The sequence below is a fragment of the Polychytrium aggregatum genome (assembly GCF_025602895.1).
Source record: "Polychytrium aggregatum strain JEL109 chromosome Unknown BJ171scaffold_12, whole genome shotgun sequence".
NCBI classification, from domain to species: domain Eukaryota; kingdom Fungi; phylum Chytridiomycota; class Chytridiomycetes; order Polychytriales; genus Polychytrium; species Polychytrium aggregatum.
This window is the reverse complement of record NW_026516214.1, coordinates 307,891-327,733: the sequence shown is the minus strand read 5'-3', so window position 1 is coordinate 327,733 and position 19,843 is coordinate 307,891. Positions and strand designations below refer to the sequence as shown.

At 57.8% G+C, this 19,843-nt stretch overlaps 5 protein-coding genes across 5 annotated transcripts; all 5 read left to right on the top strand.

Moving 5' to 3' along the window:
- The first annotated feature begins 63 nt into the window (after window positions 1–63).
- BJ171DRAFT_498577 (cytoplasmic dynein light chain 2) lies at window positions 64–1,546 on the top strand. The gene is made up of 4 exons (XM_053110389.1): window positions 64–404; window positions 893–940; window positions 1,050–1,305; window positions 1,443–1,546. The coding sequence occupies exons 1-3, from the start codon at window positions 192–194 to the stop codon at window positions 1,056–1,058; spliced, it is 270 nt and encodes an 89-aa protein (XP_052968150.1). The 5' UTR covers window positions 64–191; the 3' UTR covers window positions 1,059–1,305; window positions 1,443–1,546.
- Window positions 1,547–1,885: 339 nt separating this feature from the next.
- BJ171DRAFT_498575 (chloride channel) lies at window positions 1,886–6,067 on the top strand. Its single transcript, XM_053110388.1, has 9 exons — window positions 1,886–2,127; window positions 2,208–2,279; window positions 2,370–2,400; window positions 2,533–2,732; window positions 2,888–3,880; window positions 4,112–4,469; window positions 4,631–4,756; window positions 4,905–5,512; window positions 5,606–6,067. Exons 1-9 carry the CDS (start codon window positions 1,978–1,980, stop codon window positions 5,879–5,881), a joined length of 2,814 nt encoding a protein of 937 aa, XP_052968149.1. The 5' UTR covers window positions 1,886–1,977; the 3' UTR covers window positions 5,882–6,067.
- A 725-nt stretch (window positions 6,068–6,792) lies between these two features.
- On the top strand, window positions 6,793–8,031 carry BJ171DRAFT_597748 (uncharacterized protein). The gene is made up of 4 exons (XM_053114778.1): window positions 6,793–6,979; window positions 7,274–7,390; window positions 7,529–7,711; window positions 7,803–8,031. Exons 1-4 carry the CDS (start codon window positions 6,864–6,866, stop codon window positions 7,819–7,821), a joined length of 435 nt encoding a protein of 144 aa, XP_052968148.1. The 5' UTR covers window positions 6,793–6,863; the 3' UTR covers window positions 7,822–8,031.
- A 59-nt stretch (window positions 8,032–8,090) lies between these two features.
- Window positions 8,091–16,976, top strand: BJ171DRAFT_498571 (uncharacterized protein). The gene is made up of 26 exons (XM_053110387.1): window positions 8,091–8,430; window positions 8,640–8,751; window positions 8,883–8,977; window positions 9,069–9,178; window positions 9,377–9,457; window positions 9,538–9,578; window positions 9,705–9,761; window positions 9,856–9,912; window positions 10,032–10,133; window positions 10,278–10,530; window positions 10,688–10,901; window positions 11,015–11,232; window positions 11,391–11,553; window positions 11,732–11,833; window positions 11,982–12,038; window positions 12,215–12,413; window positions 12,559–12,666; window positions 12,780–12,864; window positions 13,036–13,163; window positions 13,335–13,473; window positions 13,611–13,709; window positions 13,876–14,537; window positions 14,693–15,591; window positions 15,613–15,881; window positions 15,990–16,281; window positions 16,447–16,976. Exons 1-26 carry the CDS (start codon window positions 8,385–8,387, stop codon window positions 16,779–16,781), a joined length of 4,923 nt encoding a protein of 1,640 aa, XP_052968147.1. The 5' UTR covers window positions 8,091–8,384; the 3' UTR covers window positions 16,782–16,976.
- Window positions 16,977–17,566: 590 nt separating this feature from the next.
- BJ171DRAFT_40529 (protein-tyrosine phosphatase-like protein) lies at window positions 17,567–19,782 on the top strand. Its single transcript, XM_053107233.1, has 3 exons — window positions 17,567–18,071; window positions 18,306–18,420; window positions 18,573–19,782. Exons 1-3 carry the CDS (start codon window positions 17,706–17,708, stop codon window positions 19,511–19,513), a joined length of 1,422 nt encoding a protein of 473 aa, XP_052968146.1. The 5' UTR covers window positions 17,567–17,705; the 3' UTR covers window positions 19,514–19,782.
- Window positions 19,783–19,843: the final 61 nt, after the last annotated feature.

Here is a 19,843-nt window from a genome sequence, read left to right as displayed (position 1 = left end):
GTCGCACGACTTCCTTTTCCGACCGCGAGGCCAATCGAATCTCACCGAAGCGCTCGCTGTTCTCGCGGCGCCCTGGCCCGGCCAAAAAAAGCGCTTCGGCGGCCAGGCCCTCTCTCCCCCTCATCGCCCGCGACCCTTGCTCTGCCTCGTCCCGCCTGCCCTCGCCCCATCCCCAGAAGCAGCCAGCCACCATGTCTGATCGAAAGGCCGTCATCAAGAACGCCGACATGAGCGAGGAGATGCAGCAGGACGCTGTCGACTGCGCCACCCAAGCCATGGAGAAGTACAACATCGAAAAGGACATTGCCGCATTCATCAAGCGCGAGTTTGACAAAAAGTACAACCCCACCTGGCACTGCATTGTCGGAAGAAACTTTGGCTCCTACGTCACGCACGAAACCAAGGTAGGCGTCGTCGCCTCCGGTGGCTCCAAAGCGAGTCTCCAGCGGTGTCCCGAAACCAGGCGGGTCGCGTTTTCGTCCGCTGGGAGAGCTGGCTTCGGCGTCGCCGATGCTGTCGTCGCAGCATCGCCTCTGCTGCTGCTGCTGTTTCGCGCTGCTCGAGCTCGATGCAGTGCCGATGCGTCGCGTATATCCGTGCTGCGTGTCCCTCGCAGGCCCGCGAATGATCTGCCCGGACTTGCTCGGGACTCGCTTTGCGGCTCGTGGCTTGATGAACGAAGCGACGTGTCCAGCGGATTTTGTCGCATCACTTCGGCCAGGTCATCGATCGAGCCTGCCGGGGCCGCCTGCTGGCCATCGACACGGCCTCTCTGGGTGCTGGCCGCCACCTTGGAACACGCGCGATACGGCTGCTCCGGCAAGGTCTGATCAGCGCATTAATATCTCTCTCACATCCACGCTTCGTGTCGGATATGATCGCTGGGCTGTAGCATTTTATCTACTTCTATCTTGGTCAAATTGCAATTCTCCTGTTCAAGGTAAGGACCCGATCTTGCGTTATCCGGGCCGACAGCTCAGGGACTCTGGCGACGCGATGCTTCGTTCTAACAAACGCCCCGCTGTATCTCCGATCCATCTCCTTCGCAGTCGGGATGAGCTGGCTATGCGGAACGTGCGCCCATATCAATATGAAACTCGCTTCAAATCATAGATATCTGCCTGGTTCGGAAGAAGCTTTGGTGTCGCGGTATTGCGTTGCTGGGCGGGCCGGCGCACCGCCCTGCGCGCTTCATCAACAGCCCCATCGTCTCCTCGGCTCTGTGGCCTGCTTCCGCGCCTGGGTGTCTTCCACATCGGTGTGCTCAATAAACGGCTATTCATCTTGATGCGGGTGGGCTGCGTTGTTTCGATCCGAGCTGTGAATCAACGCGGTTTCGAGTCGCAGGTGGAGGAAGGGTGCATCGAGCTTCGGGGGGAACGACGGTACCGACGAATATGCCCGGCCAAGCAGACGTGGCTCGGCTATCACGTACCTGTGAGCCATGATTCCCATGAAGTCGCGGCTCCTGTCGAGGTCGGGCTCGGCCCAGATCCAGTCGCCGGCGCTCGCGGCTGGATGCCTCACCAACGGCGATCTTGTGTGCGCCGCCACGGGCTGCTTTCGCTCCACCGCCCTCGCTCCGCGGCGCTTTCAGACGAATGCAGATACGGCTGACCGGCGGCCATGTCCTGTCCGCCTGCGTCGCCTCCCTCCACTTGCCCAACGCATTGTTTTCGTTTGCCGTTTGGGTTTTGGCAAGGCCGCCTTGCCTGCAAACCTTGCTGGCTCGCCCAAAAGGAAAGCTTGTGCCACTATACATCAGCCCCGCGTGCCTCAGTCTCTGTGGGCTTGCCTGTTCGTCGGCCCTGGTCTGTCCGTGACAGGGCGATGTATGGAGGTGCCGACACCATAAATTCACCGTCCTCGCCCCGTTTCGCCCCTCCTCCGTCGTCTTTCGTCGAGCTCCTGCCTCTGCCCTCCTGCTCCAGCTGGTCTGCCACGGGAAACCGCTCACGGCCGCCAGTATCTTGCAACATGTCAACCCAACGAGATGGCCGCAGCGCCACAGAACACCCTGTCCTCATCAGGGTCGATAACCCACACGACGGATCCGAGCTGCCCCGCCAGCACTCTGTCCGACAAACCGGTTCAACACACCACCGCCATCTCTTTGCCAACTACGACGTACGTGTGCTGTCAGACCTGCTCGTTTTGCATCAGCGCTCCATCTTGGCTGACGATCTCACCGCCTTTGCTCGCTGCAGAGTATCGACTTTGAAGAGCCCGATGGCCGTCTCCTCCGACAGCACTACCGAGAGCAAGACCAGCGCAAATGGGTGAGTCTCCAGCGCGGCAACTGCACTGCGGCCTCTCTGTCGTTGCGTGCTGGTACCTGCAGCTCACATTCGCCTCTTCTACTTCACCAGAGTGTTTTTGTCCAGAATATCATGTCCTATCGTAAGTTCCGAGCGCTGATCGCCGCCGTTTATTGTCCATGCTGTCTATTGTCCACGCTGCCGGCTTTTGTCTACGCTGCCGTCTTCCGTCCGCGCTCACACTGTCTCTTGATCGCAAACTCCATACCACCAGTTCTGGCCCTGATCATCTCGGTCATCGTGGCCCTCGTTTTCGTCCTCCTCGCCTTTGCCACCGACAAGATCGGCGAGTGGAGAATCGAACTCTTTGCCAAGTACTTTGAAGAGAGCCAGCTCGGCGCCGCCATCGGTGTTGCCCTGGCGACCTGCATCGCCTTTGCTGTGGTCCCGTCGCTGTTTATTCTTGTATTCACGGTATGGTATTTCGCACACGGCGCTGCTGCATCGAGTGAGTTGGCGATCGCTTCCAGACATGTACGCCTGATTGCCAGCATCGCTGACCTCGCCGGACGTGTCTCCCTCGTCGGATCCCTCACTCTGTTCCTGTGTCGCTGTCGGTGGTCTGTCAGCCCGATGCGATTGGCTCCGGCATGACCCAAGTCATTGCCTTCCTCAACGGCGCAGCGGTTCTGTCGGGCGTCACCTGGCAGACCGTTATCGGCAAGTGCATCGGCGTCGTCGGTCTCGTGTCCTCGGGCCTCTACTCGGGTATCGACGGCCCCATGGCCAAGATCGGCTCTTCGATCGCCATTCTGGGCACTGAGGCTATTCACAACATCTCGTTCGTCCGTCGCCTGTTCTATGGCGAAGGTCCGACCTTGGCCAAGATGGACACGGACGACACATCCGAGTCGATCGGCGCAACCAGCCTGTTCAACGTCCTTGAGCACAAGAATCTCCGTCTGTTTGCCACCCTCGGCGCTGCCGCCTCCATCGCAGCGATCTTCCGTGCCCCGGTCGGCGGCGCTGTCTTTGCCCTCGAAGAAGCCACCAGCTTCTGGGATCCCAATCTCATGACCCGCACCATCTTCAGCACCACCATCGCCTACATTGTTGTCTGTGTCGCCAACCGATTTACCGGCGTCGATGGCACCTTGCTGGACCGCATCTTTACTGGTGCCGCAACGCTCTTCCCCACCAACATCTCGTGCTTCCAGCACTTTAGTGCATACCATGTCGCTTCCTTTATCGTCATTGCCATCTTTGCGGCCCTCGTCGGCCAGCTTCATAACATGGCGCTGTCGGCCGCCCAAAGGACGCGCAAGCGTCTGCTGATCGACCGTGACTCAAAGGGGGCTATCTGGCCCAAGGTCTGGCGCATCCTCGAGGTCATCGTCATCTGTATCATCACCACGGCCGTCACGCTCATGCCCATGGCCGAGAACTCGGTCGATGTGTGCTCCCCGCTCTACAACACCGTCAAGCATGCCCTGCAAGCTGCTCCAGACTGCGCCCAGTTTGCCTCTGGCAGCGACCTTTGTGCCGGAACTACCTTTAACCAGTGCTACCAGGAGCTGGACTATGTCTGCCTGCCCTATACCCTGAGCAACGCTTTCACTGAGGTGAGGGCCATCCCTTGACTGGTTTGCTTGATGATCTGGGCTGTGTATGTCCAAGACAGTATTTGCATCCGACAGCTCGAGATGGCAGCCCCTCAGGCTCCATTCGGTGTCGAAAGCGTCTCTGGCATGCACTGCTATGTTCCTCTGCCAACCCCATGCTGTGGGACTCGTTCATCACTCCAGTCCTGCTGTCATCCCCCTCCTAATGTTTGGACATGTTACTCTGCCCAGAATGTACTGCTCTCCTACCAGAGACTCAAGGATGCCAGCTGCCCGAGCTCGCTCCAGACCTTTGTCCTTGCTGCCTCCAACTCCTCGACCGTCAACGGCACCACACCAGCACCCATGGGTCCCGATAACTCCACGTACCTTGGCGGCCAGCAGTACCTCACCACCGCCATCGCGGGGCCTTATCTCAGCGTCTTCACCAGCCTCGGCCTCAAGTTCAACCAAAACGAAGGCGGTCATGGCGACTCGACCCACGGTGCCCTCGTCGCCCGAAGCGAGTCATCTCAGCCCTCGACCAATGCTGCTCAAAGCTCGGATCTGTGCTACTGGGAGCTGCGATCGCTCTTGTGGTCGACACCAGGTCAGTTCATCCGACCGCATGTACAAGACCGCGGCCGAGCCTTGTGCCGATGGTCATGGCTTCGGTGGGCTGGATTCGGATGACCGAGCGAGGGTTGGTACCAGTCACTCATTTCATTCCATTTTGCTTCGTTCTCGACCTCCTTCGGTTCTGATCGACAGAGAAGCAGCTCAAGCTCCTGCTTCTTCGTGGACTCAACGGTGTCTGGCAAATCAAGACCCTGATCATCTTTGCTGTGATCTATTGGATCCTCAGCACCTTGACCTACTACATTGCTCTGCCTACCGGTACGCACTCGCGGTTTCGGTTGCGGTTGCGGTTGCGATGATCCTGCAGCCCGGTGTTCAGCCCTGTGCTCAGCCTCAAAGCACCACTGTGTTGTTGTGCCATCGTCTCACATCTCGCCGTCTTTTTATCCAATGCTCTGTTTCGCAGATGTCGTCGTGCCCAACCTGATCATCGGTGCCGCCTTTGGCAGAATCGTTGGTGTACTGATTGATATCATCGGCTCCAAGATTGGCTTGTACGTCCAGGACCCCGGCTACTATGCCCTTGTCGCCATGGCCTCGTTCTGGGCCTCGACCTCTCGACTGGTGCTCACGGTCACGGTTGTCGCCTTTGAGCTCACGGGCGACTACACCGCCCTGCCTGTCCTGATCATCGTCACCTTCATCGGCGCCTGGGTCTCGTCGGCCATGTCGCCCGAGTCCATCTACCACAAGGAAATGGAGAACAACGAGGTCCCCTACCTGAGCCACGAGCCCTACAGTGAGCTCAAGTACGTCGTGACCTCCCAGATCATGAACAGAAACGTCACTTGCATCGAGGCGAACATGAAGCTCTCCAGTCTGGAAAAGTACGCCAACCAGAACCATCACAGCGGGTTCCCTGTGGTCGAGTACTACAACATTGACCATGACGGCGATGGAAAGGTTGATGACCACTTCAAGCCCAAGCCCATCGGTTATGTGCGCCGAGATCGTCTCCAGGCGGCTGTGGAAGGCTATAACGATGAGGATAGTGACCCGGATCGTATTGTATCGGTAAGTACTGCAAGATTGCGAGATTGCCGCCGCATGACGAGCACTTTCGGCAACTGGCCCGTGCTGACTAACCGGTCTCGTGTATCTTGCCAGATCGTCGACATCATGAACTCCTCGCCCTTCATCGTCCGCGACAACTCGACCGCCTCCAAGGTCTTCAGCATCTTCCGACAGATGGGGCTTCGCCAGATGCTCGTCGTGGACCGCGACGGATTCATGGTCGGCATGATTTCGCGCACGGACTTGCTGAAGCCCAAGATTGAAAAGGAAGAGCGTGAGGAGCGTGAGGAGCGTGAGAAGCGAGAGAAGCGGGAGGACGAGCGCACAGCTACCCCGCCCGCTGTGGAAGCCGACGTCACGAAGCACTGAATCTCAGTTGCCATGATAATGCGAACGATGTGGTTGCCAATGCTGCTGGCGTGGAGCAGCTCGCTGATCTAGAGTGCGGACAACATACAGCCAAGCTGAAGAAGTCGGTATGTGCGAGCAATTGCTACCTTTTTCTATGCCTTGAATACACGGCTCCTATAAAGAACACGAATGTCACATCACCGGAACACCTGTGGCTGGCCGTGAGAGTCGTTTGAACAAGCGTACGCCCTCCAAGACTGGAAATCGGTGGCGGCCGATATCTTGGTGTCCTGGTGTCTGGCCGATGTCTGCTTCGCTGCTATCTTTGATGTCAGCGATAACGCCGGTTCCTTGATGGGCCCAGAGCCGTGTCTGCCCCAAGGAGTGGCCGGATGGACGGGATTGGTGGCAAACGCTCGAAGCCGGGGCTGTGCTGCGGAGGCACCGAGCTGGATTCAGGACAGCGGCTCGAGAAAACTCTGAGCACTCGCTTGCTGCTGGGCACTCGCTCGCTGCTGGGCATTCGCTCGCTGCTGGGCGCCGAGACACCGGAGCAGGTTGCCACCACGACGCACTTCCGCCTCCGTCGACCCCCTCAGACGACAGACAGGCAGACAGGCCCGACGCAGTGACGCATATCTGAGCCGAGCGCAGGCCGCACCACAAGCCGTGCCTGGAACCGATGCGCTGTCGCGGCATGACCATGACCAAGCACGACCCCGGACAGAGCTGATCCACCGAGGACCGAGACACGGCGAGGCGGCGGCGAGACGCGACCGAGCCCACACACACACACACAGACGGCCACAGCCGTCATCGTGACACACGGCCGTGTCACCGCCGTGTCGCCGTCGCGGCCCAGTGACATGACATGACATCGCCGCCGCGCCTATAAATACCGCCTGCCGCGGCCGCCTCCGCCTGCTCCCCATCCAGCCAGAGTCTCTCCCTCGCAGGCCCTCGCCGATCTCCAGCCCGCCGAACCCCTTCCCCAGCGCCAATGATGGCTTCCACTCCTCCTCTCTCCAACTCCTGGGCCTCCAAGGGCGCCACCTTCAGCCAGGGCCGCTTCGTCACCTCCCATGCCGACGAGTCCAAGCAGGAGGAGTCTGCTCAGTAAGTCTGTTCCTCGTCTGTCCGTCTGTCCACACCCACCCGGGCAGCTGGCTGCATCGGCTACTGATCCGCAGGTTCGATGTCGCCCGTCGGCCTGGCTCTTGCTCAAGTGTCGCCGATCACCCGGCACGAACAGCAACCCCAGCAGCCGAGCCGATCAATCGATCGACATCTGCCTACTGCCGCCACCGATGTCATATGCACCGCGATCGTACTCGCCAGATCGCCATGGCATGGCACGGATGTCTCTCGTTCCGGTCCTTGATGCTAACTCTTTCTCCTCGCGTCCCGCAGCTTCCCCAACGCCAAGGTCCAGGTTGTTCTCCGCAACCCCCAGCACGGCTACCGCGCTCTCCTGAGCTACGAGGCTGGCTCCAAGCAGCCCGCCGGCACCCGCAGCGTTAACAGCGAGTGAGTGTGTGTGCTGCGTCGCCTGCTCGACCGCTGTGATCGATCTGGCCATGTCGCCCTGGCTATGGTTGTGTGCGGTGCCCTCTGTACTGACCCGGCTGCTGCTGCTGCTGTTCCATGCGCGCGTCTGTTTCGCAGGTACACCGTCATCGAGGGCCAGGTCCGCATCGTCAACCCCCGCACCAGCGAGGAGTCGCTCCTCGTCGCCGGCTCGTTCATTGTCGTCCCTGCTGGCTGCCCCCACACCATCTTTGTCGACGAAGACTCCAAGCTTCTCTATGTCAGCACCCACCCCGTCGAGCTCGTTTCCCTCGCCAACAAGTCAGTATTCCTGCTTGCTCCTTGCTGCCGTGTATATCCACGCCTTCATCCACCCCGGCGGACACTGACGCTTCCCGGTTTCAACCCATAGAGACCACGAGGACGAATAAGCGCCATTGCCCTGAGCTTGTAGCTGGCGCTCGGCCCTTCCAAACAGCGAAGCGGCTCTGTGCCGAGATATATCCGCCTGGTTTTCTATCTTTTATTTTTTGAACATGCCGAACTTCCCTTGAATTGGTTTTGACGAGAATGCGAAAGCCTGAGTTTTGATTTGTACATGTTTTCCTTGGCCAAATACATATTTCGGACGGTCATCCGTATCAATGTAACTCGGCACTGGGGTTGTTGGTGTCAAAGGTTGAGCCGGCGGTGGGGGGGGGCGTTCAGCGAAGAAGTCGGAACCCAGTTGCATTTGACCGGATTGTGCACAATTCGCAGTGCAAACGGCGGTGTCGGCATGCCCGCGAAGGGCCGAGGGAATGGCGCGCTGCTCTGGCCGTCTTGATCGGCAGGTCCGCTGGAGCAAGGACGGATCAGTCGCAGGCGGCCGAGAGTTGCTGGCACCCCCCCCCAGAAGCAGCTTGGGTATCGGCTTTGGCGAGACTGCATCGTCAGCGCTCTTCACAGCCCAGTTGCGATCCCGGAATCTCTCCCCCCAAGCCGACCGAGCAAGATGAACCGCGAGCGCGGGGGTGGAGGCCTCGTTGCCGGCGGTGTGGGTAAAATCCATTCCATTCCATTCCATGCCGATAGTGCCCACCATGCCGCGACACCGGATTGCACACCACTCGTCGCAGATGGGCCAGCATGCGTTTTTTCACGACATTGCCGAGTCTCGAGCTCAGGGGTGCTCTCGCTGGTGCCTCTGCATCCAAAATATACCATTTGCCTGACTGGCTTTTGATTCCGACGCATGCCACTTGAACAGAGTCATCCCGGAACGATAAGCATGCCCAGATCGAAGATCAAGTTTTCAAGCTCAAAGATGAGAATCTGCTGCTCAAGAAAAAGCTGAATGCACAGGACGACATCACCAAAAAGTGCGCACAGCGATAGTTCGTGACCAAGCTGTCCTTGCAGAGCCCGCGACTGCAGACTCCGGGACATCGGGGCATTCATACTCTTTCGGTGGGCTGCTTTATCGAGACTGCTTTCTCCAATCGCTCAACAGGCTGATCACCAAGGTGCAGCGGCTCACCGAAGATCTCAGCAAGCAACGTCTCCCAGACGAGTACCCGACACGAGATACTCTGGATGCGCGGCCATGTATGTGAACGCAGCCCAACCAGCTCTGCATAGCCAATGCGATTTTGTCTGATGCCTTCGTTGTTGCCCTGACACCGAGTTTCCGTCGCAGCAAAGACAGCCGGAGCAGCCAGACGCGATGCAAAGGTGCTTGAAGACCTTGAAGACTATCAAAGCCAGATTCAGGATCTGTCAAAGGCCAATCGACAGCTTCGGCAAAAAGTTAGTCCGTGGCGTGTCGACAACTATCGAGGCGGCCCGGGATAACACTGGCTCAGAAGCATCGTCGAAAACAACCGTGCACGCTGGCTGGATGAGCTGGCGTAATTCGTTTATACGACAAATGCTCGAGATCGAGGTCATGCTTCCTGCACGAGCAGCGAGACTAACGCATCACGGCGTTGCCGATACGTTGTGTAGGTCCAGTACTTTCGGTCCCTCCATGAAGCCGAGACTCGCAAGCGAGGGCCCTATGACCACATCCCACCACGGGTCAAGACGGTAACGGCTTTGCCTTTCAACATGGGTCACCTTCATGATGAGGCGAGCTAACATGGCCATATTTGATGTTTGATCGACAGGGAGCACACAAAAAGATGCATCCGACCCTGACGGTGAAGGAGTGCGTTCTCGCCAGTTGGATATGCCTATTTGCAAGCCTATTGTATTCCAGCGTGGCATCATCGACCGGACACATCTGGCGTCAGCGACTAATATCAATCCACAACTCTGCTGCTCATGTCCACAGGCGGCCAAGGCCACAGCCGGAGGAGCCGGAGGAGATGGAGCCTCCGCCAGAGCAAGAGTATGTTCAGCAACTACCGCACACAGTCAGGCGGGGCTGTTTAAACATGCATCTCGTACATAACGGATGATGTAACTGCTTCACGGAACCACAGGATTCCCGACACACACCTTGAGGAAAACTACCAGCTCAACGAAGAGATAGCCGAGTTGTACGTGCTTGATAGATCTGTGTGGCATGCGATTTGTCGCAGCTTCCGTCACACTCAAGGATATCCGGCAACGGAGCCCGTCTCGCAGACACTACCTGACTCTGGCTTCTTTGGTCCAGTCAGAAGCTTGTGGCAATGCTGCGAAGTCAACTGAGCCAGTCGGAGGAGTGCCGTTGCGATGTCCAGCGACAGCTCGATCTTCTACAGGAAGAATATCAGCGGTACTTGATATCCTCGCCATCTGCAGTCACTGTGCCGAGCCATCGCCGGCAGTTACATAGCTTGCCGAGTCCACGTTCCCCACGATGACAGCATAAAGCATGGACCGTTCATCATCACTCATCGCAGCCAATACCGTTTGACAGGTCGCAGGCCCAGAACGATATCGACCGTCTCGCCCTGCAGCGCGAGATCACCGAAAAGACAAAGCGACAACGGGATCTCGAAGTCAAGCTGGACAACTCGCTGTCCAAAAACCAGGCCATGAATGTTTCGTATGAGGATGCTGTTGCCACCGTCCGAGTCCTGACCGAGGAGCTCAAGGATGAGCGCAGAAAGCTTGTTGAGGCAAAATATCTCATGCAACAGATGGAAGACGATCGACAGCGCGAGGCCGAGGTGTGTATTTGACAGGCACTTCCTCGAAACACTGTCTGGAGCGATGCGGCATAGTTTTCTGCCAAACGTGACCCTGTGCACCTCCATTCGCGGCCGCTTGTCTCTTGCTGTCTATTCTGCTGTGGTATATAGTGCTCAACACATTCCCCACTTGCAGCTCAGGGAAATCATCGCAGACTTGCGAGCCGAGAAAGAGCTCCTCGAGCAAGAAATGAGCAATGTGCTTAGCAGCCAATTCAGCACCGGGCGGGACGAAGGGCTCCTCTCCGAGATCGAGAGGCTGAAGAAGATGAATGCAGATCTGAGGGAGACAATCTCTGAACATTTGGAGAGCGAGAAGGAGTTACATGCTCAAATCAGTACCGCCGAAGGTACCTGGCGCCAACGAGATGCCGAGCGCTTGCACGGTGCGCAAAGACCAAGTGGGGCAGCCCCGCTCATTCCCATCCCGCTTGTGTCGTTATACATCTCAAAATGCGCACAGAGCGGTACACTGAGTCTCAGCTGGAGTGCAAATCAGCAAGGCATCGGATTGAAGAGCTCCTGGACGAGTTGAGCAGGCTTCGGGAGCGACTGTCCGTCTTTGACCGCTACGGTGGTATCGACATGAACGACATCGAGGAGGCCTTGACATTGCTCCGGCTGAAGAAGGAGAAAGGAATCACCATTGAGTTTCTGCTCAACTTTGAGGACAATGGCGAGGTAGGCGGTGGACCACGGCCGGAGTTGTGCGTGTTTGATCAGTTCTCACGAGATTGAGCGCACTCGCCAACAAATGCAGAGCAAAGAGCAAAGAACATGCGTGGGCAACGAATCGTGAGCAGCCCACCGATGTGGCATTGACCCGCCTTGACACTCAGGAGAAGGTATTGCTCCGCAACCTCCGCGTCGAGCACGCGGAGTGCGTCGTGGAGCTCGAAAAGTACAAAAAGCTGTTCCACCTGCAAGAGAAGATCAGTGGCGACTACAAACTGGAGATTCTCGAACTCAACCAGAAAATCGAGGCCATACAGAACGAGTATGGTGTGTATCTCGGTGCATCGGCGAGGGACGCCCCTGCCTCGTCGATCGAAGCAGCGTCCTGTTTGAACGTTTTTGCAACATCGAGCCTAATGGATCACTTGACCGCTGAAGTCGAATGGGGCTGGCGTTTCCAGCACAGCTCTGTTCCTGATGATGTGTTCACAATCTCACACTGCAGAGCTGAAGCTGGAGGAGGATTCACGGCTCCTGGACCTCCGTGCCAACAAGATATCCAAGCTAGAGGCACAGCTCAAGAGCATGGCCTACGGCACAACTAAAGGTGAATGGTTATCTTGTAGCATTTACAACAGCGTCCAGCAGGCCTTCAGCCGAGCGCCACTCTTCATATCCTTCGGAGCCTTCACTGACGACTCATCCGTGCTTCAATCCACTGCATCTGGACGACGTACCATAATCAATGCGGATAGTGAACGGCACGATCGTTGACTCGGCCGAAGACTACGATAGCATTGTGCTTGCAAAGGGTTGGTTGGCTTGCACTTGCAGAAGGGCTGGAGGCAGCACATAGCCGCAAATCTCCTCTGGCTGCGACTGCCTCATCCCCACCATTTGAGCAGCTGCGCTCCCCCTCTGAGTTCGTGGAAGCGATGGAGCAACATGACTCTGAGTGCCATTCTCCATTGGCTGACTTCACAACCAGGACAAAACCTCATCGAGATCCACATCGAAGGGTGTGTTTTCAGTCAAAGCGCCACAAGGTTCTTTGAGCGCGCCTTCCGAAGTTCGTCTGAGGACATGAAGAGCATGACAACATTCGTGTCCTTTGAGTTTTTCGAATTCGAGATCCAGGCCAGCCCTCTTGGTATCGGCGTCAAGCCCGTGTATTCGTTTTCTTCAAAGTGAGCACCTGTTATGGCCCCGCGGCCACAGATAAACACAGTTCGCCTATCGCGCAAAGTGGTTGCTATCTAGACAGATTAGGCGCTCTGCCGGCTGCACTGATGGCGGAATAGCAGTCTCGCTGATTCCGGCTTTTCGTAACAGATACAAGGTCTTTGTCGATGACTTCTTCCTGCTGTATATGCAAACTCAACCCATGTCGATCTATCTGATGCGTGCCGATGGCGTGGAGTTTTCCGAAATCGGCTCCTGGTAGGTTGCTTCGAGCGACAAGCGCAGAAGTCTCTCCCTATCTACTCGGCCATCGATGCTGGCGTGCCAGACTGACGGTCAGGTTTTGCACGGTTATACCCGCACTTTACCAGCAATGTCGTATTCAAAGATTTGATGGATCCCCGGCGAACGGAGCGCATTCAGTATTACGCCGACATAGTCAGCAGCGTCGACAATGTAAGCAAACAAATCATCCGCTCTTACTCAGCAAACGAGCGACCCACGTCCGTTGCGCGACTCTTGCGCTGGCACCTGTCGTCTGGGGTCTCAGAGCGACTGAAAACATATCGAGTGCTTCACAAACTCATAACATCATCACCGACACCAACTCAAACTGTTCAACAACAGAAAACCATCCTGGGCAAATTGGAATACTCGCTCAGGGCTCGCATCCCCATGGTTGATGCAATCAGAGCATTCAAAGAGAGAATCGTCGCCCTGAATCTGACAACCGTCCATGATGAGACCGAGAACAGGCAGGTTCAGGTTCCAACCACCGACAGCGACGGCGGTTGCAGTACCAGTGCGGCCGGGACGTTACAGTCACAAAAGCGGCGATCGAAGCGGCGACGCTACCAATTTGCTGCAGAGCCCAAGCGCTCACCCCATTGGCTTACACAAACTCTGATTTCAACTTGGATGAACAGCAAGCGATTCATGTCCCGAACCAATATGAATGAGCTCCTTGTCCGAATAGTGCGCTGCACTGGACTAAAAGGCCCGCCCAACCGATCACCGGCGCCGTACGTGACGTTTAGACTCTACTCTTATGACGACGTATCAACGGTAAGCCGTCAAAGAGCACGTAGGCTAGGGCAGAGTTGAATGGCGTAAGGCGTTGCGGCAGAGGAGTCTCGAGAACAAGTGTACACCACCGGTGCCGGAAGTGCATGAACTCTAACGCTGCAACCACGATTGGCCAGGAAACCATCGCAAGCACACACAATCCCCTGTTCAACTTTGTGAGGCTCTTCCCGATGCCGATGAATCTGGACGTGCACAACTACCTCCGCTCCGAATATGTAGGTGCCCGAAAAGATGAAGTGAATGTTGCCTGGATGCCATGGAGCCTGAGAGCAGGCATCTACGCGAGGCACATCGCGATAACTGCTTTGCGTAAATGCTGAATGTCGGCGAGTTCGCTCTGGGCTTACTCCATTCGACTCTGTCTCTCCCCTGGCGCGCAAGCTGGACCTGTTTGTCTTGGACGACAATCCCGACCAGGATGACTACATCTATGGAGTCGCTCGCGTTCCTCTCGTTCAGCTGGCCGAAGACGGGTCTGTCCAAGGCGAGTTCGAGATCCGAGAGGAGCATGGTGTCGTCCGCGGATATGTGTCGGTGTCCATGTCTTGGGAACGACCCTATACCATCAACAACAAGCCGGCAATCGTCGAGCTAGAAGAGCAGCTCAAGTCCATATGCAAGCAACCGAGGGACAGCGACTCTGACCTGCTCTTGGAGAACCATAGAGAGCTCCCGACCAAGCCGGTGGCTCGCGCTGGTTCACACGGCACTCGAGCGCAATTGGCTTCCAAACGGAGCGCCCCCTCTCCACTCCTCCAAGACGGGGACAGCTCGTCATCATGCAGTCGACAGAACGTTCGCTTGGATCGAAGCTCTGCAGCCGATGGATCCGAGGGCGGGTCGAGACATGACCGAAGGAGCTGTTCGGATGAATCAATCGCCGATGTGCGCGCCGGCAACACTCACTCTCAAAGGTGTGCAGGCAACCCGGAGCGCTCGAGTGCGTCGCTCTCAGGCAGCTCCGAGTCAGGACCCCGGCTTGAGCGATCCATGGGTCAAAACAGCCCCTCAAACAACAACACGGGAGGGCGCTCCGTCGATCGGTAGGAATAGCTGCATTACGCTTGATGGAGCCGTGTCGTTCTTGAATCGAATGGCAGTGTCAGATAGAGGGTGAACTTGTCCACATGTCGTCGCGCCTTGATACACTGGGGGAATGTGTGATCCTATCCCTCAATTCCATGTTTTTGAATCGCAGCCGCAACGAGAGCCACGGGCCAGAGTCGGCACATTCATCGAGCGAGAACTTTGAAAGCAGTGCAGGTAGCTTCCGTCTCATCAATGGAGCCAGCTCTATGCCTCCAGACCAGGACACTGCCAGCCGAAGCGATACCTCCTACGGCTCGTCCCGCTCTCGCCAAAGTATGCGCCGGAAAACACGCCGACGGGGACCCAGTCCTGGGGACTCCAAGTCGAGTCTGTTGTCAGAAGGTGGTCAAGAGCCAAGAACCAAGCGGGGAATACAGGCGGAAGGCCTCCAAAAACCAGCAGCTAGCCTTAATGAGCTATCCCGGAATCAGAGCGAGCACCAGCGAAACGCATCAACTGCCAGCAGTCGCTCGCTGTCATCGACGGGCCAGATTCGCCAAAGCACGTCTACTAGCTCGTTTCAAAGTGACTCGCAAGGCAGCTCAGATGGTCGTCAGCGGCTCGGTCGTGAGCGGGACCAAGTGCAGCGAGCAACAGACTACAGCCGCCGTTCAACAGAACCGGAGCAACGGTCTCTTGGAGGATCGAGAGACTCTGTTGGCCCGTCGTCTGGCTCTTTAGCATCCGGCTCTGGTTCGGTGGCGCGCCTGAACCCCAGGATATCGGATAAGACCGACATGAACAGTCGCCGCAGTCCTGAGAGACTGCCACTTGATAAACAGCCATCTGATGAACAGCCTCTTGCTGAACAGCATCGTGAAGGACCTGATGCCACTCGCGCTGCATTTTCGAATCACAGCCGAGGCAGCAACGAGAGTATCTCGTCACAACATAGCGCCCGGTCGTCGACCTCGGCACAAAGTCATGCAAGCAGTCAGAACGACTTTGACAGTCAATCTGTCGGCTCTCCAGCAAGCATGGGTCCCCAACCAGCAAGCATGGGTCCCCAACCAGCAAGCATGGGTCGCCAACCAGCAAGCAGTCAAGGTGCCCAATCTACTCAGTCTGCTCGACCCATTCAATCTGCTCAGCCTGCTCAGTCTGCGCCGAGCGCCGGAACTCTGGCCGAGTCAGATTCGGAAGCATCGGATCGCGGCTCGAATGTGTCGTCACAGGGCCGGAGAACTCCCAAGCCACCGCCTTTGCCAACTGTCCATGAATCTGGCGAGTCGGGCTGGAGCATCGGAAACCTGCTGGGCCAGAAACCAGCCGCCGATTCACAGAGTCAAGCTTCCGAGGTAAGCGCACGCTGCTATAGTCGAGAGCGTGCTGCCGGAATACCTTTGATAAAGCACGGTGCTCCAGCACCCCATGAGGTACTGACACTCAAACACCCATATACCCAGCCTTCTATCGGCGGTCAAGAGGAACAGCAGTTCGTGAATCGCTCCAGGGACAAGCTTGGGGCCCAGCGGGACGACAGCGATCGGTCGCATCGGCACCAAGATCAGTGCGCCTTCTCGATCGAGCTGGTTGGTCTTCAGTTCGACGTTTCCGACGAAGATGTCTGCGAGATCATCGAGGAGGTCGAGCAGCTCTATGCAAGCTACGACTTCCTGGGCTATCCACTCGAGAGCCTCGAGACACCCTCGGTGACGATAGGCGACGATGGATTTGCTCGCTTCGACCACAGCAACGGTATGCTGGAGCACTGCGCAATCTCTCCGCTGTGCCCTTGCCGATGTGCCCTTGCCGATGTGCCCTTGCCGATGTGCTCTTGCCGATGTGTCGGCGATTGCTTGTGCAGATCGAGGCGCCGCACTAACCAGCTGCTACCTCTGCTTTCATGGCCACCTGAACAAGATTTCGACATGAGCCTGGATCGGTCCCCGCGCGAGCGACGCTCTCTGTGTCAAATGCTGACTTCGACCGAGCCCTCCGAGTCCAGGATCCTCATCACCGTTGTCAACGAGCCAGGCCCCGGCTCCGAGAACAGCCAGTCCGGACCCCAGCCGACCCAGGCCAGCGAGCTCGGATATGCCGAGCTCGATGTGCGCGATGCACTGGAATACGGACGCGACACCTACGAGGAGCTGCTGCCGGTGACGACCCCAGACGGAGCCTTCTGCCTTGGGCAGCTGCGGATCGTGCTCCGCGGTTGCGACGCCCTTCGAGAACTCATCGGCGGTGCGGACTGAAACGGCCAGAGTCATCGTGAGCGCGGCCGCTGCGGGTGGGGTGCTACACCGCGAATGCCGATTGTCCCTGGCCAAGCAGCCGTCAGCCTGGCTCACCCTTGCCCGCAGTCGATGTTTCATGTTGGCACCAAGCACAGAGCAGGACGCCTGTCATAAATCCTCGCTGCATCGACCTGTCGCTCGATTCATATAGGCTCGATTCATATAGGCTCGATTCATATAGGCTCGATTCGTTCGGGCTCGATTCGTTCGGGCTCGATTCGTTTGGGCTCGTCCTGGCCCGCTGATTCGTCGGTTTCGGCGACCACTCAGACTCGCCGGCTGCGTCCCCGCGCGCTGATTCGTCCAGCCGTCGAGTGGCAGCGGGGCCACTGTCTGTGTGCGCCTTGCTGAACGAACCAATCGCCGGCGGCGTGGCACGCTGCGCACCCGTGTCCCACCGTGTCCCACCGTGTCCGACCTTGTCCCAGGATCATGTGCGGCAAACCTTGCCAGCCGCCCCTTTGGCCGCCGTTGTTGTTCGCCCTTCGCCGTTGTTGTTCGTCCATCGGCGCTGTTGTTCGTTCGGCCGAGGGATCGTTCGCCTGCTGGCGCTGCTGGTGCTGTTGTTGTGCCGGGCTGGGCGTCTTGTGGCCTCTATCTCCATCGCAAGGTTGCCCTGTCGTCCCGCTGGTCTCCTCTTGCCGGCACCGCCCAGAACTCGCTCTGTCTGGTGTTCGCTTTGGCCATCAACCCTCTCGACCGTCTCTCGACCGTCAGCCCCGGTTGGTCCTTTAGCCCACCGCCATCTGCTCTCGACAATCAGCCTAACTACCCCTATCAACCTGACTATCGCTATCGACCTGACTCGGCGACCCTGAATCTTGAATCATCCAGCCGTCAACGGCACCCTTAAATATCACTCCCCAGCGTTTTACACCCGCCATGCCCCCGCTCTCCCTGTCGGAGGATCGAATCAACCTCAACACACTCTGGGCCTTCTTTGATCTGTCGGTGCTGTTCACCGCTCCCCAACATAGCCCCGGCATCCCCTCCCGCGGCCCTCGGCGGTTGATCCGGCGCTCTTCGCAGCCCGAGCTTGGCTCGAGCCGCAAGCAGGCCGCCGATCAGCCCGCTTTGCTGCCTCAGCCCGTTCGTCCGCCTCGTCCTGTGTCGGGACCGGTCTTCCCGGCTGCGACTCAGCCTGCAGTCGCTGTCCCCGAGACTGTGAGCTACTATCCTGCCGATGAACGGCTGCCCCGGCACTTTTCGTGGATCGACGACGGCATGATTGCCGGCATGAGCATCCCGGTAGGTTCGGCATTCTCCCCACCCCACTCTGTGCTCCAGTGGATCATGGACACCCCGCACGATCGTCTGTGGTCCTTGGGCACTGGCCAGCCCAGGGTTGTGCGAATCCGCTTCTGTCGGCAACAGCTCCCGAATGTCGCCACTAACCACCATCGCTCCCACGACGACTTTCAACGGCGGTCTCTTCGTCAATGCTACCCCTGCGGCGCAATGCTCTGCACGGCCTGCTTACAGGATCGCAAATGCCATTGGAGCGCTCTGGTTGAGATCGGCGTCGGACTGGTCGTCAACACCACCGAGTCGCTGATAGCTGGCCGGGATCCCAACGGAGGAATCCGCTGTATGAAATGTGAGTCCCGCTTCTCGTTGGTGCATTCTTGCTCGACCGACGGCCCTGAGCATCCGCTACCTGACGCCGGTTGGTAGCTGCGAGCCCCTGACCTGACACCCATCCGCTTGCTGTTCATCCAACCCCACCCAACGCAACCCAACCCTGACCAGGCTCATATCAAGACACCGCTGTGGATCCAGACGTCTTCGAGCTGCTCGAGCCCGAAAGCGAGATGAAGGTCTTGTTCCTTCCCGTCCACGACGGCTCCGTGCCGACTTGGTCGCAACTCCGCCAGTTCGTCAAGAGCTCCAAGGAGACCATCGCAAAGGGCAAAAAGGTCGCGGTCCACTGCAAGGCCGGCGTCGGCCGCACCGGCATCTTCCTGGCAGTCTATTTGATGGAAAAGTACCAGTGCACCGCTGCCGAGGCGCTCAAGAGCCTGCGGCGCATCCGACCTCAGTCGCTGCAGTTTCACCCGCAGACCTGGGTCTCGGATGATCCGTTTTCGCACACCGGCGAATATGTGCGCAACCGTCTCCAGGAACACTTTTTGGAGCGCTACTGGACAATCTTTATTCGCCCGACCCTTTCGCAGTCCGAGCCTGGTATGAGCACGATGCTGCCCCCGTCCTTTCCACTGGGCCGCGGCATCCTCTCCAAGTCTCCTACCCGGCCCGCCAAACCTGTACCGGGCGCCAGCGACAAATCCGATCGCAGTGCTGACGGAAGCGCCGACAGCAGCAGTGCTCTCCAAAAGCCCAAATCCATCTATCTGAATCGGTCACGATCCAACTCGTCTCCAGTTATACCAACCCCCGTCGCATCTGACTCGACGCCCGATCTGAAACCGCTGCTGGGGCGACGGAAGGTCAGCTTTGCCCTCAAGGACTCGTCCAACTATGCCGCCCGACCCAGCACCACCGTTGATCCTGCTGTCGAGCAGGAGCTGGAGCATCTGCTGCGAAGTATGGAGAGCGCCGATGCCGCAACGCTCAAGACGCACATGGACGATATCCACGAATGCCCGAAATTGTGTTTCGTGTGCAAGGGCACGCTGTCGCTCGGCCCATATCCTGTTTCGCGCAACCACTCGTACCCGACCACTGTGTGATCGAGTCAAGCAGCCTTTGGAGTGACGTTGATACGACCAGCAACCAGTGTCGGCATGCGATACGCTCAATTCCCACTGATGATGTGCCCTCAGTCGCAGGCCGGCGCGCCAGAATATCCTGGCAGCGTCCCCGCCCGGGTTACGAGTGGCCTCGAATTGGTTTCCTGTGATGATCGATCGGGATCCTCTCGCCAGTTTTCTTCTTCTTCTCTTTTTTTGACTCGACCTATCTTGTTTTTTTTTTTGGCAGTTTCATATCCTCCATTTGTGCTCCTGGTGATTCTCTCTTGGATGATTGCGCCGGCATTTCGCTCGCATTGGCCATCGCGG

Coding starts and splice junctions, on each gene's coding strand:
- BJ171DRAFT_498577 (XM_053110389.1), top strand. CDS start 192: ATGTCTGATCGAAAGGCCGTCATCAAGAACGCCGACATGAGCGAGGAG. Junction 405..892: donor ACGTCACGCACGAAACCAAG/GTAGGCGTCGTC, acceptor GCTGGGCTGTAG/CATTTTATCTACTTCTATCT.
- BJ171DRAFT_498575 (XM_053110388.1), top strand. CDS start 1,978: ATGTCAACCCAACGAGATGGCCGCAGCGCCACAGAACACCCTGTCCTC. Junction 2,280..2,369: donor AGCAAGACCAGCGCAAATGG/GTGAGTCTCCAG, acceptor CTACTTCACCAG/AGTGTTTTTGTCCAGAATAT. Junction 3,881..4,111: donor TGAGCAACGCTTTCACTGAG/GTGAGGGCCATC, acceptor TACTCTGCCCAG/AATGTACTGCTCTCCTACCA.
- BJ171DRAFT_597748 (XM_053114778.1), top strand. CDS start 6,864: ATGATGGCTTCCACTCCTCCTCTCTCCAACTCCTGGGCCTCCAAGGGC. Junction 6,980..7,273: donor AAGCAGGAGGAGTCTGCTCA/GTAAGTCTGTTC, acceptor CGCGTCCCGCAG/CTTCCCCAACGCCAAGGTCC. Junction 7,391..7,528: donor ACCCGCAGCGTTAACAGCGA/GTGAGTGTGTGT, acceptor TCTGTTTCGCAG/GTACACCGTCATCGAGGGCC.
- BJ171DRAFT_498571 (XM_053110387.1), top strand. CDS start 8,385: ATGAACCGCGAGCGCGGGGGTGGAGGCCTCGTTGCCGGCGGTGTGG. Junction 13,164..13,334: donor CATGATGAGACCGAGAACAG/GCAGGTTCAGGT, acceptor TTGGATGAACAG/CAAGCGATTCATGTCCCGAA. Junction 13,710..13,875: donor ACTACCTCCGCTCCGAATAT/GTAGGTGCCCGA, acceptor CTGGCGCGCAAG/CTGGACCTGTTTGTCTTGGA.
- BJ171DRAFT_40529 (XM_053107233.1), top strand. CDS start 17,706: ATGCCCCCGCTCTCCCTGTCGGAGGATCGAATCAACCTCAACACACTC. Junction 18,072..18,305: donor TTGCCGGCATGAGCATCCCG/GTAGGTTCGGCA, acceptor GCCTGCTTACAG/GATCGCAAATGCCATTGGAG. Junction 18,421..18,572: donor AGGAATCCGCTGTATGAAAT/GTGAGTCCCGCT, acceptor AACCCTGACCAG/GCTCATATCAAGACACCGCT.